The 14,976-nt window shown below is 37.7% G+C and overlaps 1 protein-coding gene across 2 annotated transcripts in view; it reads right to left on the reverse strand.

Annotated features, from left to right (window-relative positions):
• The window catches only part of MUSK (muscle associated receptor tyrosine kinase), a 95,513-nt gene that overhangs the window by 53,524 nt on the left and 27,013 nt on the right, over nucleotides 1-14,976 (reverse strand). For both annotated transcript variants that reach the window (XM_043870538.1, XM_043870537.1), the window contains exon 6: nucleotides 6,023-6,052. In XM_043870538.1, coding sequence (XP_043726473.1) covers nucleotides 6,023-6,052 — 30 coding nt within the window. The remainder of the gene's footprint in view (nucleotides 1-6,022; nucleotides 6,053-14,976) is intronic.

Below are 14,976 nucleotides of genomic sequence, written 5' to 3' on the forward strand. Positions count from 1 at the left end.
TGAATATGTATCTGTGTGAATATGACTTGATTCTAAGGTAAATTAAGTTTTTCCTACTCAGTTCACTGTATTAGTTGATGGGAGAAGAAAGCCGGCAGCGGGGGAATGTGTTGTTATATGGGAGGAGGGAAGGCCATCAAAGTTCTCCAGATAAAAGGAATACATTTAGTGAATTAATACAGGTCATGTAGATCTTACAGAAAGAAAGAAATGAAACCAGAAGAGAAAACAGGCACACGCGTGAGACGATTTCCATCCTTCTGACTGCAAGAATGAGGAAAGTCAAGAAATAACGGGAATTTGGCCACCTAGACTTGAAGTCTCAATGGAGGCTGAAACAGTACATTATTTGCTTTTTGTAGCATGACATTTATAATTTTCTTCTTGGGCAATATCCTAAGAAAATCTCTGACCATCTGGTACTATAAGAATACCATTCTAGGACTTTTTCTAAGAACATAATCAGAAATTGGGAAATCAAAATAATATTTCCTTTCAGTTGTGTCCGGTACCCCTTATAGGAAACCAGGCAGGCGGTTCTGAGTTTGGGTCCTCACTCTACTGCTTAGTAGCTGTTTGATCTGTGCTATTGCTCAACTCTGAACTTCAGTCTCTTCTTGCAGAAAATGCAGAACATGTCAACTCCCAACTTGTAGGATTATGGAGAAGATTAAGTAAAATGATCCGTACAAAGAAGTTAATATAGCAACTGACACATAGCTAGAAAGTATTGAAGGCTGACTTTGAAGCCATCTCCTCTTGCTCTTCCTCCCTCCCTTCTTCCCTCCCTCCTTCCCTTCCTTCCTTCCTGTTTCAGCCTCTGTGGTGTCTTCCTGACTGATGACAGCTGTTCTTCCAACTGACTTCAAAGGTAGAAGGCTATTTTATCTTATTTTAAATTTCAGCCTTCCTTAGCAGGCGGCATCCCATATATTGTAGGTGTTAAAAGCATGAGCTTAAATCCTTTCCTCAATTGTCTGAGAAGAATCACTCTAGAAAGAGAAATTCATTCTTCAGATCCTATTATTAAAACATAGATGCTAATTGATATTAGACTATTTGAATTTATTCTTAAATAGGTTAGATATCTCATCTAGCATTGTATTTTCAGAATTATGGAGTCAGAGATGCCTGCTAGTAGACAACCACCACAAAGAACAAGAAAGGTAATTTTAATTCTTAATTTTTTTACTTAGAGAAAAGTGGCTCAAGGGTGGTTGAAACTAATCATAGTGAGACTCTGTGGTACTTTGTTTCTGAACAGATTCCTCTTTTGTCTTCCAATCATTAAAAGAAAGCTTGATAATAGTAATGATAAACCTAAGTAAATACCTGATTTTCCTTTCCTGACTTCTTGGTGGCTAAAGCAAAGAAACTTGATCCTGGTGTGCTGCCGCTGTTTACATTTCTGTCCCCTTTGAAGCTGAGTAATGCATAAAGAGGTTTATCCACTGTGGCTCCATCTCTGAAGAATTAGAGCACAAGTTCCTTTAAAAAAACATACACAGTACCCTCACCAACAGCGACTCCCTCCTCATAATCAGGCTGGCCTGCCTCTGTGACATTCCTATTCTCTAAAGTGGCTTGGGTCGGGAACATTTCTGTGGCCTTTGAGATAATAACATTTTCTTAGCTTGTAAATATGGATGGTGAATAAATGACTGTGAGTAAGACGTGTTTACCAAGGAAATCAGGCAAGAGCCACATGAAGTTAACTTGTTTTGATTTCAGTCCTAGATGTAACGAGAGCAGCTATTAAGAATATTTTTGTTAAAATGGTCCTGAAAATATATTACAAGTTTAACTGTAAGCCAAGAAAGAAAGTTGACTTTCGGCTCCGATTCACTTTTTTCTTTCTTAAAATAATTATTTTCTGCTTTTAATGGGAGGAGATGCTGAACTGCTTAATGATGAGGACAGAAGCCTATTTTAGTTTACCCTTTCCAAAGGTTTTTATTTGGGAATAAATTTAGATTTACACAAGAGTTGTAAAGGAAGTGAAAGAAAGTCCCCAGGTACTTTTCACTCAGTTTCCTCGACTGTTAACATCTTACATAGTGTGTGCACACTCAGTTGTGTCTGACTTGTAGCGACTCCATGGACTGTAACCTGCCAGGCTCTTCTGTCCATGGAATTTTCCAGGCAAGAATGCTGGAGTGGAGTGCCATTTCCTACTCCAAAGGATCTTCCCAACCCAGGGAGTGAACCCAAATCTCTTGCATCTCCTGCATTGGCAGGCAGGTTCTTTGCCGCTGGTGCCACCCGGAAGCCCCATTAACATCTTATAAAACCACAGTGTATGGATCAAAATCTTAGTTTACTTTTAAATAACATTTTGACCTAATCTTATGAAAAGGAAGATACCTGAGCTCTGACAGCAGGCAAAGAAGGTGAAGTTTAATAAGAACCAGAATTTTCAAAACAGTTATTTACTTATTAGCTAACCAGAAATTTTAAATGGGAAAAGAAACAGTAGTTATAACCTTAATCTTAAGTGACACCATAATATCCTGGTTGTCTCAACTGGCTCGGTTTGGGAACATTTTGATAGGCTTTGAAATAGAATTCTGGATACCCCTATAGGACCATAGAACCTCCAAACTGTAGGTTCCCATGCCAATGAGATGGTAGATATAGACTCATTTTAAAATTATATCCAACCAAAGATGACAGGGAGTATAAACTCGAATAGCTTGTGAGTCAAACTGTAGCTCATTCTAGTTTTCATAGCACCTCTGGTAGGTACTAACCAAACTCTCTAGACCATCTTCAAATTCCTGGTTAGGAGTTGGTGTCAGCCTGTGATTGCATGATAAATCTGCATTTTTTTCCTCTCTCACTGGTGTATGGTCTGTAGCATGAGCTGCTGTTCATTCATCAAAGCCCTATTGGACCTCATCTCTCTGTTTTCCCTGACCTCTCTCTGTCTCCCCTGTCCTGTGTGTGTATCTTGCCCAAACTTCTTTTTTTTTCCCATTTATTTTTATTAGTTGGAGGCTAATTACTTTACAATATTGTAGTGGTTTTTGTCCCAAACTTCTGTTGTTGCAAATATATTGAACTCTAATTATTGTAGTTCCTTGCTTGCATGTCCATATTTCTCTCTAAATTTGGACACTTTTCAAGAAATGAACCATGTCTTATTTATCCTGTATCCTTGTGCTGTGTTTTTAGTCACTCAGCTGTGTCTGACTCTTTGTGACCCCATGGACTGTAGCCTGCCAGGCTCCTCTGTCCATGGGGATTCTCCAGGCAAGAATACTGGAGTGGGTTGCCATGCCTTCCTCCAGGGGATCTTCCCAACCCAAGGATTGAACCCAGGTCTCCTTTGCAGGTGGATCCTTTATAAGCTGAGCCACTAGGGAAGCCCAAGAATACTGGAGTGGGTAGCCTATCCCTTCTCCAGGGGATCTTGCTAACCCAGGAATTGCAGGCAGATTCTTTACCAGCTGAGCTACCAGGGAAGCCCCTGTATCCTTGGATTCACCTCATTTCATGGAATATAGTAGGCACTCAACAAAAGAATAAATTTGAAGCTATCCTAATATTTATCATGAAATGGTGAATAAGCTAACTCTATCCTTGAATTGTTAAGCTTTCATCTGGAATAAAGACATTCCAGGTAGAAATTCTTAAACCAATGTTTCTTGAAGTGTGGTTCATAGACTACCCATGTAAGGATCATCTGGGAGGTTGTTAAGAGGCCCTAACAGAGACCCATCAGGTCTGAATCTCTGGGGAATCTCTACCTAGAGCTGTGCCTTTTAATAAAACATGCGGTTGCTTCTCATGTGCACTGATGCTTGAAAACCACTACCTTCAAGAGTTCCATTAGTCCATCAACTTAGTTATTTCCATCTCTTTCCATAGAGGTTTTTGAAGTGAGCATAATCAATGATGTGACAGTAAATTAAATAACAACTCGTTCGTCTCAAGAAAAGGAGACCACTTGTTGGTTTAGTGGAACAAATATTATGACCAAGTATACAGTTCTCACTACGGGAAAGAGAGCAAAATGCCAGTTTCTCAAGAGAGACCTTTTTTTTCCCCTCCCAAGCCACTAAATTTTTAAAGCAGTTTCTCACTTAAGATGTTTTTCAGAGCAGTGAGTGATGGAATGATCAATATTTTCAAGAAGGTTTTTGGCAAACAGCTGTAGTGAGCAAAATATGATGTAAGCTTGGGATATTGCACTAAGCCTGCCTTGACTTTCATGTTGTTATATTATTTGGGTAGGGGACATGCTGATTCTATACAGCCTCTTCCCAGTTTGCTGGTAAAGGCATATCTTCATATAGCACCTTAGATAAGCATCCTTATGTCACTTGTCACAATAGGGCTAAACCAAAGTTATTAATCTCTAACAAGTATCAAGAATGCAGGGACAAAGCATTGCTGGTTGAGAGTAGATTTATATTCTTTGGAAGCAAGAGAAGCAGTTGGTAATGTTGACATTCTATTTCTGAAACTTGAGAAGACTAACCAGCAATATTCTCTGGTCAGAAGTCATCCAGCTTCATAACAATGTAAACAAAAGACAACAATACCAACAGCAGTCAGTATTTATCAAAGAGCTGGTAGATGCATACAGTATCTATATGGTATCCCAGCTCCTTTTAAGAACTCTATGCTCCGAGTCATATTGCACCCATTTCACACAGAGGAAACAGACTCAAAGAGGTGACATAAATTATCCAACTTCACGTAACCAGTAAGTGGTAGAGTCAGGATTAACACTTCAGTCTATCTGATGCTAAGGCATGTCAATGCTCCAGAATTCTCATTTATGTAACATAAACATAGAGAAAGAAAAGACTCAAGAACGGGGTTGTAAAAGATGTCCTGGTTTAGGGGTTAAGCCATCCATGTTCTTGGCTAACTTGAGCAAAGTTATCATTTTTCTGGTCTCAAGTTTCGTTAACTGAAAATTAAAGGATTGAGCTATAACTTCTAGGGCCCCTTTCTAGGTTTTAAAGTGTATGGTTACTCTTCTGATAAAACCAAAGTTAATAAAACATCAACTGTATCTTAAGTAAAAATTTAGTTTTTGCAATTGAACTTGACTGCTTCTACCTCAAAGATAAAGATGGCATGTGAAATAAAGAGCTGTAAATGTCTTCCCAAGTGCTTAAGTCATTGCTTTTGTTGTACCAAAGTTTCATTAGTCCTATAACTGCATTGATGGCTATTATTTGAGTGATTACTCTGTGCCAAGCACTCTTATAAGAGCTTTAAATGTAGTATTTGGGTTTATCCTTTCGCAACTTATGAGATAGGACATAGTATTCACCTTATTTTACACATAGGGAAACTGAGGTACTATAAAAGGAAGTAACCTATCTGAAGTCACAGAAGTGGTGAATGCTGGAGCCAGGATATGAACTTAAGCAGCTGGCTCTAGACTCTGGAGCCCAGACAGTTTTCTACAATCTAAAGCCCATGTTATTAGCCAGTATACTAAGTTCCTTAACTTTTCAATTTCATTTCAAACAATATACTGTCAACATTATATCAGTTCTATTATCTTAGACAACTGAAGAAAAATCTTTGCAGCACATTTTTTCTTCAGAGCAATTGAAGAGATTCTAACTGTTCTTTACCTTGAAGTATTATATGTTCAGTGCATAATCATACAAGTCTTTTTATCCTTAGAGAACATTACTGACAACTCTTCAAATAAAAGACCACGTTACCATTGTTTCTTGAACACACTACAGAACTTTTCAGATGAGAATGCAGCGTGATCTCCCCTAAAGTGGAAATCAATGGGTCAAACCCTTCTCTGAGAGCAAGCACCCTATGAATCATGCAGATTTAATTTTCCCTATGATAGCCCCCAGGAATATCGAAGGTTTATGCCTCTTGCTTTTCTTTGGTTTTTAATTACACAGTGTAATCATGACAGCAAATCAAACCCGTTAGTGCCATCAAACAGGTAGAACTGATGCCGGGAACAGGGCCACTGCAAATTTTATTAAAACTGCAATCATTGAGAGCACAGCACACACTGGGGTTTAAATACCTCTCTCTGTGGCATTTGTCATATTAAGAGCTGCAGCGTAAACAAAGGAGAAAGTCAATCAAATGTGTGTAAACATTACATGTTCACTTCTACTTTTCTAGATGCAGTAAGGAAATCTGATCTCTGGGAAAGAAGATGGACAGAAGTCTAACATTTCTGAAAACAGTCCTGATCTCTTAGATCTCTTCACATTTGCCTCGGGGGTCATCCTATGTACATACGTATTTGTTTGGTCTTTTAGAATTCTACTTATTTTATATACTGTGTATGTCTGCAAAAAATCAACAACAGAAGCCTCCCACAGAGCAAGTTATTCCTAAGGATATCTGGTGAAGCTTTTCAGATTGCAGAGAAAGGGACTGACAGGAGCAATAAGGACCCTGACCAGTGTTGGGAACGCTTGCACGGGAGCCAATTAAATTTGCCAGGTGGCTCACCTTTCCTCCTTACTCCCCAAAATGCCTCTCCCAGGTGTGGAGACATGGGTCTATTTTTGAGGCCTCCTGCAAACAAGGAGTTGTTTAAATATTAGAGGAGCCCACAATAACCCTCTACCTAGAAGGGTTCTGTTCTCTTCTAGATCTGCTTCTTGGGCTCTCATCTTGGGCTTTGTGCTGGTGCCGGGTACCCTCTTCCCACTGGTGGCCATTGACTGAAAACGCTTGGTGTTAGCCTCCCTTCTGCCCAACCTTTTCCTTAATGCCTTAAAGCTCCAAGGGAAAATGAGGTAGTAATAGAACATGCCATCACCAGGAAGCCCAGTCCATTCCAATATCCATCTATTTTAACTGGGGTCTCAAGTCTTCTACACTCAACCAGTTTCTACCCACAAAGCTTGATTTGTCTGGATGTTATATTCACAGAAGGCATAAGATCAGTGCTCATCTCCAAATAAGTAAATCATTTCATAATAATTAAATTGAAGGATATAAGGGAAGTCTAAGGGAAATATGTAAGAATGTAAGGGAAATATAAGAAAATTAGCTATTTGTAATTTTTAAAATAGATCTTTCCCAATGATTAAAAAAATCTCAAAACAATAACCTTTCAGTCTATATAAAGCCTACATTATCATCTTAAACATATTTAATTTCTATGATGTTTATGAAACACATTTTTTAAAGGAAGAATATCCCTCAGGTCAAAATCAGGAAAGTAAAACAAGACTCTGGTATTTCAGAGGTCATTGATAGCCTCCCTTGATGGCAGCCTCTCCTTGATAACGCCAGCTCTATCATTCAAATCATCATAATTCAAGGTGGTATTGCTCTGCCACTGAGTGCTCTGGAGTACTTGGGAGTACTCAGGGGAAATCTGTTTCAGTTAGACACATAAGAGAAATGATATGAATCATTCTTTGGATGCTCATGTGCCTGAGGTAGAACATGAAGTAGGTTAGAAAGAGACAAGGCTGTCTCTTGACTTATAAGGTAATTCTTTCTATAGGGCCCTGAGAAGTTACTTTGTCCATTTTCAATCAAAGAAAACTAATGCAGTAAGAATCCTTGTTCAGATGTGGTGAGTGGGGGTGAGGCTACATGGAATTATGCTGCTGAAAAAGATATTTTTACCTCTGTGAGGAACTAATTAAAAGAAGTGATCTCAACAGAAGCAATATTTGAAGTTAAATATAAGGAAATCTTTCTGGGAAATATGATTTATCTTTGTTCTATAATTGTATATTCATTCTCATATTTGGGAACAGCTAAAGAATCTTCTTAGCTGAAGGGCAGGAGCCACAAATGAGGTAGGATTGCCTTTAAGCTGGGTAAGACAAATTTCAATTCCTGATATATTGAAACGCATGATAAAGAAACAAGAAATTAGCCAATGCTTGTTGTAAGAAACCAATGACTGGGAATTCACTCCAAATATGGTAAAGTATTTTAAAATGAGCACTTAGAAAGTGAAACTTTCTATGAAACATGATATGTTTCATATTTCTCTGGCCCTTATCTATCCGGCCATGAGGCCTGTCCTAAAGCCCGTTATCACAGAGGTACCTGAGAGAGGGGTTAACGTTTCCAGGGGAAGATCCTCCATAGTTGTGAGGTTGACATCTCTTTTCTGCCTTCCAGGTGAATATGGGATCTGGAAACCAAAGACTTCCCTAGCAAGGGCAAGTCAACATACCTATATAGTTCTCACCCAGAAGTGCTTCACTTTTCTGTGGAAACTTACCTTTATTTTACCTATGAATCAATAACACCTAACCAAGTGTAGAAGATGTTCATTGAGAAATCAGAACCCAAATGGAATTTTAGTTGGGATCCTCCAAGCCACTGTAGAATCATAAATTTTAGGTTTCTGCTCATAAGTAAGAAAGAAGAGTCAAATGAGAAGAGAATTCACCACAGCTGCCACTCTCTGAAACTTTTCACTTCCCACTCCATCTAATTGGCTCCCTTACTTTCTCAGCTTACTGTCTTTACGGATTAATTCCTCCCCTAAGGAAATGGCAGTTTCTATGTTCTGTTTCTTATGACCCCTCCCTGAACATTCTTTGGTTCAATACCCCAGTGTAGTGAATATCTAATCAATATAGGAATCAATTGCCTTTGACAAAACTTTTTCCATCCCTGTATTTGTTCTAAAGCAGAATGGAGCAACAGAAATACAAAAATAGTATATCAAACCAATGAACAGAAAGGTTGATGTCACTTGATTAAAATAGTATATTTGGAAGAAGTAGTTTTTTCCAAAGCATAAATACAGGCTTTCATTCTTTCTAATTATAAAGGTCTCTATATAAAAGTTCAGAAAGTCTAAAGCTTTATAAAGTGTATGATGGAAGGTAACCACCTTCATGTAATTTTGTATGCAGAGATGATGACAGTTAACAATCTGCTATTCTATTCCAATGTGTGAAAGCGAAAGTCGCTCAGTCATGTCTGACTCATTTGCAACCCCAAGGACTATACAGTCCATGGAATTCTCCAGGCCAGAATACTGGAGTGGGTAGCCGTTCCCTTCTCCAGGGAATCTTCCCAACCCAGGGATCGAACCCAGGTTTCCCACATTGCAGGCAGATTCTTTACCAGCTGAACCACCAGGGAAGCCCAATGTATAATATATAACATACTGTTCTTTGACTTACTTTTTTACTTATGAAAACATTAATATTTCTAATGGTTAATATTTCTAAAGAAATAGGATAGTGCCTTGATATGGTCACAAAGAGTCGGACATGACTGAGCAACTTTCATTTTCTCTTTCACTTGCACATGGTAAGCACTATATAAATATTAATGGTTAGTAATAAAGACAGCTGATAATTATATCATGCTTTCTGTGTGCCAGTAATAATTCATGTAGTCACTACAACGACCTAAGAGGTAGGTGCTATTTTTATCCCTGTTTTAGAGATGAGGAAACTGAAATTTCAGATAGGAAACATACCCAAGTTACATATATGGTGGATAGTTATAGAAGTTACTACTTATAGATTGATCTCATCCTTTTTAATGGTTCACACGAATTTCATCACATAATGTCAGCCTCTTATTGATGCAAATTTAAATTATATTTAAAAATTTGCTGTTATAAACAACTTTGTGATAATCTTACTTTGGGTAATATACCATTATCCATCCACTGAATTTTAACTTTAGTCTTTGTATTTTTCACTTGTTAAAATTATATTTAATTCTTTATCAGGCTCGCCTTTCTTCCTCCTGATGTATTTTTCTTTTTTGTCATTCCTCCTTTTGTGTGTTTCACTTTAACATATTCATTTGAGAATATTTATTATATTGTGTTGTTAATTGGATTTCCTGGGGCTTAAATCTCTTTATTTATTGTGGTAGCTACCTCTCACGCAAGGCAGGTTGTTTCCTGTGGATGTGATAATTCTGCACTGTGAATTCATGCTCAGTGTGGCTTTATCTAAACCCTACCCTGTGCAACGTGTTTTGTTTTTCAGCTTTTTTGTTGTTAAAAGTTTTGACCTGAGACTAATTTTTTCCTTTAAATTATAGTTTATTTACAATATTGTATTAGTTTAAGGTGTACGGCAAAGTGATTCAGTTATTTTTTTCAGATTATATTCCATTGTAGGTTAAAGATATCGAGTGTAATTCCCCTGTGCAATACAGTGAATCCTTGTTGCTTATCTATTTTATGTAGTTTGTTAATCCCACATTCCTTATTTGTCCCTCCCTCCCTTCTCCCTTTTATTTAACAATAAGTTTGTTTTCTGTGTCAGTGCATCTGTTTCTGTTTGTATGTAGATTCATTTGTATTATATTTTAGATTTCACATATGACTCTTATAGTGTTTGTCTTTCTCTGTCTGACTTAACCTCACTAAGTATAATATTCTCTAGATCCGTGTTACTGCAAATGACAATTATTTCATTCTTTTTTATAGTCAGGTAATATGCCGGTGTATATATACCACATTTTCTTAAGCCAGTTGTTTGTTGATGGGCGCTTGGGTTGCTTCCAGGTCTTGGCTATTGTAAACAGTGCTGCTATGAATGTTGGGGTGCATGTGTCTTTTCAAATTCGAGTTTTCATTTTTTCTGGATACATGCCCTGGAGTGGGATTGCTGGATCATATAGTAGTTCTATTTTTAGCTTTTTTAAGGAACCTCCATACTCTTTCTCCATAGTAGCTGCAGCAATTTACATTTCCCTCAACAGCATAGTAGAGTTCACTTTTCTCCACACCTACTCTAGAATTAATTATTTGTAGACCTTCTGATAATAGACATTCTGACCAATGTGAGGTGGTACCTCATTGTGGTTTTGATTTGTGTTTCTGTATTAATTAGCAATGTTGAGCATCTTTTCATGTGCCTGTTGGCCATCTCTATGTCTTTGGAAGACCTAGGACTAGTTTATATGTTAATTTCTCTAGCTGGGGATTCCTAAACTGGCTGTGCTGGCAGCATGAATTCAAAATCAAGTATAATTGAGATATAGTCCTGAGTGTTGGATATTCATTAATAAGAAAACTCCTTTTTTCTTCTTATGGAGAGATAGACAAGCCTCTGTATTGCCTTTCCTTGCTGATGGGTAGAACTTTGCTGGCCTACCTTTTTACTTCTGTGGTTCTCAGCTTTATATAAGGGTATCAATGCCAGCTTCCACTTCACAGGGGCAAAAGACTGACTTCTGTCCCTTTAAGAGTCTTAAAAACTGACCTTACCCATTAAAGAAATGGGCACCTGTCTTATTACATGGAGGACAATGTCCAACCGCCCCATGATCTTACGGCTCTGCTTTGCAAATTTCTGTTCATTCTTGACTTCAGAAAATGTTCTTTCCTTATGAGTTATACAACTAACCTGGCATTTCTGAATGTTTGTAGTAGAAAGATTTTCATGTTATCTTGTCTATCATGTTGCTTGAGCTCTGTGTTTGATCCCACGTTTGTGTATTTAGTACATAAAGATTCCATGAGTCATCATTTCAAGCATTCTCTCATAATATTCTCAACTTTCTTGCCCTCTTTTCCTTCCTGGCAAAGCTCCAATGCTTATATCTTGCCTTTGGATTTGGCTTTCTACTTTTTCTGACTTATACCTATACTGTTGTGCCACCCTGCAGGAGAAACCTAGAATGAAGCAAATTGCTGCCAGTCTGTATTCCTAGTCCTGTTCTCTGCTGAAACCTGCATGTTGCCCAGCAAGCCTGGTTTTCCTGTGAGTCATCGCCCCCATCCTCCACAGCTATTTAAAAACCTCCTCATCCCTCTGCCCCCCTTTATAGGAGTATTTTCAGAAGATAATCTTACTTCCTACTTCCTACAGGAAGCAGAGCCCATCAGAACAGAGCTTTCTCAAATTCCATCCACTTAATTTATGAACTCATTTATACCGGAATACACCCCCTTTCTCCTTTCTCCCTATTACAAGGAAGAAAGTTTCTTTTTCCTGTGTACGTACAATAATCATGCAATTTACCATTGAAGCCAGGATATTTTTGAAAGTAAAAGAGGGACTCTATTAATAATTATTCTAGGATGACAGGTGTAAACCAGAACAGGGTAAACTGGGTCATGTGGTCACCCCCATAAAAAGTTTGTTGCTGAATTCATCTCTTTTACCTTCTCCAGTACCACAGTCCCTTGAATATTCAGCCTCTCTCCTGTATATTCAAATTTTTCTTCTCTCTGGGTTCCTTCTCATTAATATTTTAACATTGCCAATTTTTTAAAAAAACATTTCAATCTTTTTTAAAAGAGAAATTATGCAAAACCACACTACTTGTGTGCCAACAAGGCTTCCAACTACTGCTCACTTTTTGGACTCATCTCTTTTTTCTGCCAAATTTATTGGGAAAAAATAAATCTACATCTATTATCTCTCTTCTTCTACTCCCATTCTCCTTCATTCACAGAATTCTGGCTTCTTCCCCCATCCCCATTCTGACCCTAATCTTGACAATGTCACACATGATTCTCCTGTTATTTAACAGAACAGACTGTACTCGGCATTACTCCATTACTTAGGTACCTCTATCTGTGGAGCCTTGAGTGAGTTAGTTACCCTTTGTGTTCCTCGGTTTCCTAAAATGATACAATGATAGGCCCTTCCTCACTGACTGCTAGTGAAAATTAAATAAAATAATCCCTGTAAGGCATTTAGTGTTTTAAAATGTTAGACATCACATTGTTCATCCTTTTATAAATATATCCATGTTTGGTCATGGTTAAATTGGATTGTTCCATCAGTAATTTTGCATGTCACCCTTTGAACCTTTTAAGGCAAGGCGGAAAGGTAGAATCTTTTTTCATAAGCTAGGATAGCAAAGAGCCTGTTTTGTTTTAATTTATTTGACTATGCTTGGTCTTAGTTGCTGCATGTGCAATGTAGTTCCCTGACCAGGGATCAAACCCAGGCCCTTACATGGGGAGCACAGAGTCTTAACTTCTGAACCACCAGGGAAGTCCCCTAAAATATCTTTATATTACCATTCCAGTGACCCAGCAGCCTGAGGATGGCAATCTGGAGAGGGAACTTCACTTCCGTGTCCAAGGGTATTTCTTTCACCTTTGTTATGGCTGCTAAGGTTTAGTGAACACACTGTACCAAATCTATATAAACTGGCAAGGTTAACCTCATTAGACGCTCACGACAGCAGACAAACCCTGTCTTCCCCTGGCATACCTGTTTGCCGTAGATATAGCCCAGCATCATATAGCACTGACAGGGCTCTCGTTCTGATTTGCTCAAACTAATTTGCAGCGTTACTGACACAATACGTAACAAACGCTCATCTGTCCTGAGTGACCCTGCTTCATCTTCAGCCCTCATGGCTGCCAAGACAGCAGGCATTTGCAGGCATATTGGGATTCTTCCAGTGACTTCTTAGTTGCCTTTTTTATCTCCTCTGTGTTGTTGGTTTAATTGACCCTTCTTTTAAATAGGTTGTGTCTGTGTTATATCTTGTGGACAAGCCTCAACTATTTATTTAAGTGGAAGCCCAAATGGAGCTTCAAGAGCCCAAACAGATTTGCTGCAATATTTATGTTCTAATAGTAATAATTTTAGCTGATGCTATTTACTAAATGCATAGTATATACCAGCAGTTGTGCTAAGCATGTTACATGTTTTTGTGTATATTGACTACTTTAATAGGGACTAGAATGAAGTAGAAATAGACATGTGTGCTAAAATGAGCTTAAAGTACCTTTAAATGATATTATGAGCTTTCAGTACTAGCAACTTGAATAAATGTCTTATATATATTAATTGTTAACACAATGAACATGACTGTTTAAATATTAGGAAGGAGAGTGTTCAGTTTTACTGATAGGCATGATACAAAACTAAATGGCAAGGCAAAACTAAGTGTGTAATTGAGCTCCAACTAGTGAGATTTGTGATAATTTTCTCTAGGCCGAAACTAAAGCAAATTGTTCCATTATCTTTGAAGACAGTAACCTAAACAATCAATGTTTTATGTTATGAATCAGAGGGCTCATATTTCATGCCTTGAAGAGAAAAATCTTCATGGTATTGTTTATAAATGGCTAACATTTATTCTGTATCCCTCCATGCATAGTTCAAGGAAACACTGAATCCAGGCAGACATTCGTTGTGTCTGAAAGTGTGACCAAATGTGTTTGTATGTTTATTTAATTTTCACTGATGTGAGTTACATCAGGTGGTGGTTGCATTCTGAGCTTTAAATAGCATTAATCATTTAAAAGATATTAAATTCTAGCAGCTGTGCTAAAAATATGTCCTTTTTATGTCTGACAACCACAATTTCCTCTAATTTCATTCCTTTCCATGAACAGTTAATAGAAGTAAGATCATTAAAGCTGTGAGAATATCTAGCTAGGCAATAAAGATAATCTTACAGGAGCTAATAGAAAACTGTGATTGGGAAGGAAGAAATGTAGGAAGGGGTCAATTTTGGCTTAAGAGAAAGGTGACATCAAAGCAAGCTAGGGGAAACTGTGAAACCTTTCCCAATTGAAATGTAATTTGTGTCAATGTGTGATAATCACTTTATTGATCAGATAACAGTAAAGCAGAAAAGGAAGTGATAATTCTTATAGTCAACATTTGTTGAGTGTTTATAAAGGGCCAGACATTGTGCTAAATACTACCAGTAACTTATCTCACTGAATACTCACAATAAACCCCACTTTGCAGATAAGAAAATTGAGAACCAGAGAGGTTAATTCTAAGACTTATAACAGGAAAAGGTGGAAAGAGTTTTGCACTCAGTTTCCTCACCTAATATAGGCAAGCTGAAAGTTTCTATTTTTAAGCAAAATTGATATAATTTCAGGTCAAGAGGGAGCTGATGACCAAATGGATAGAATCCCTAGCTCAATCTGGATTCTGATTTCTCAGTGAAGATCTTTTACAGCCAGCTGTTGAATTAATTGACTTCAAGGAACATTTTAAAAAATGTAAAATATCTTGACAGTATAACTCATAGAAATAGGACCATTTGGAGTTATACATTTTGAGTCAGTACTTTATTTTTCTT

Source organism: Cervus elaphus, chromosome 16, assembly GCF_910594005.1.
Source record: "Cervus elaphus chromosome 16, mCerEla1.1, whole genome shotgun sequence".
Classification (NCBI taxonomy): Eukaryota; Metazoa; Chordata; class Mammalia; order Artiodactyla; family Cervidae; genus Cervus; species Cervus elaphus.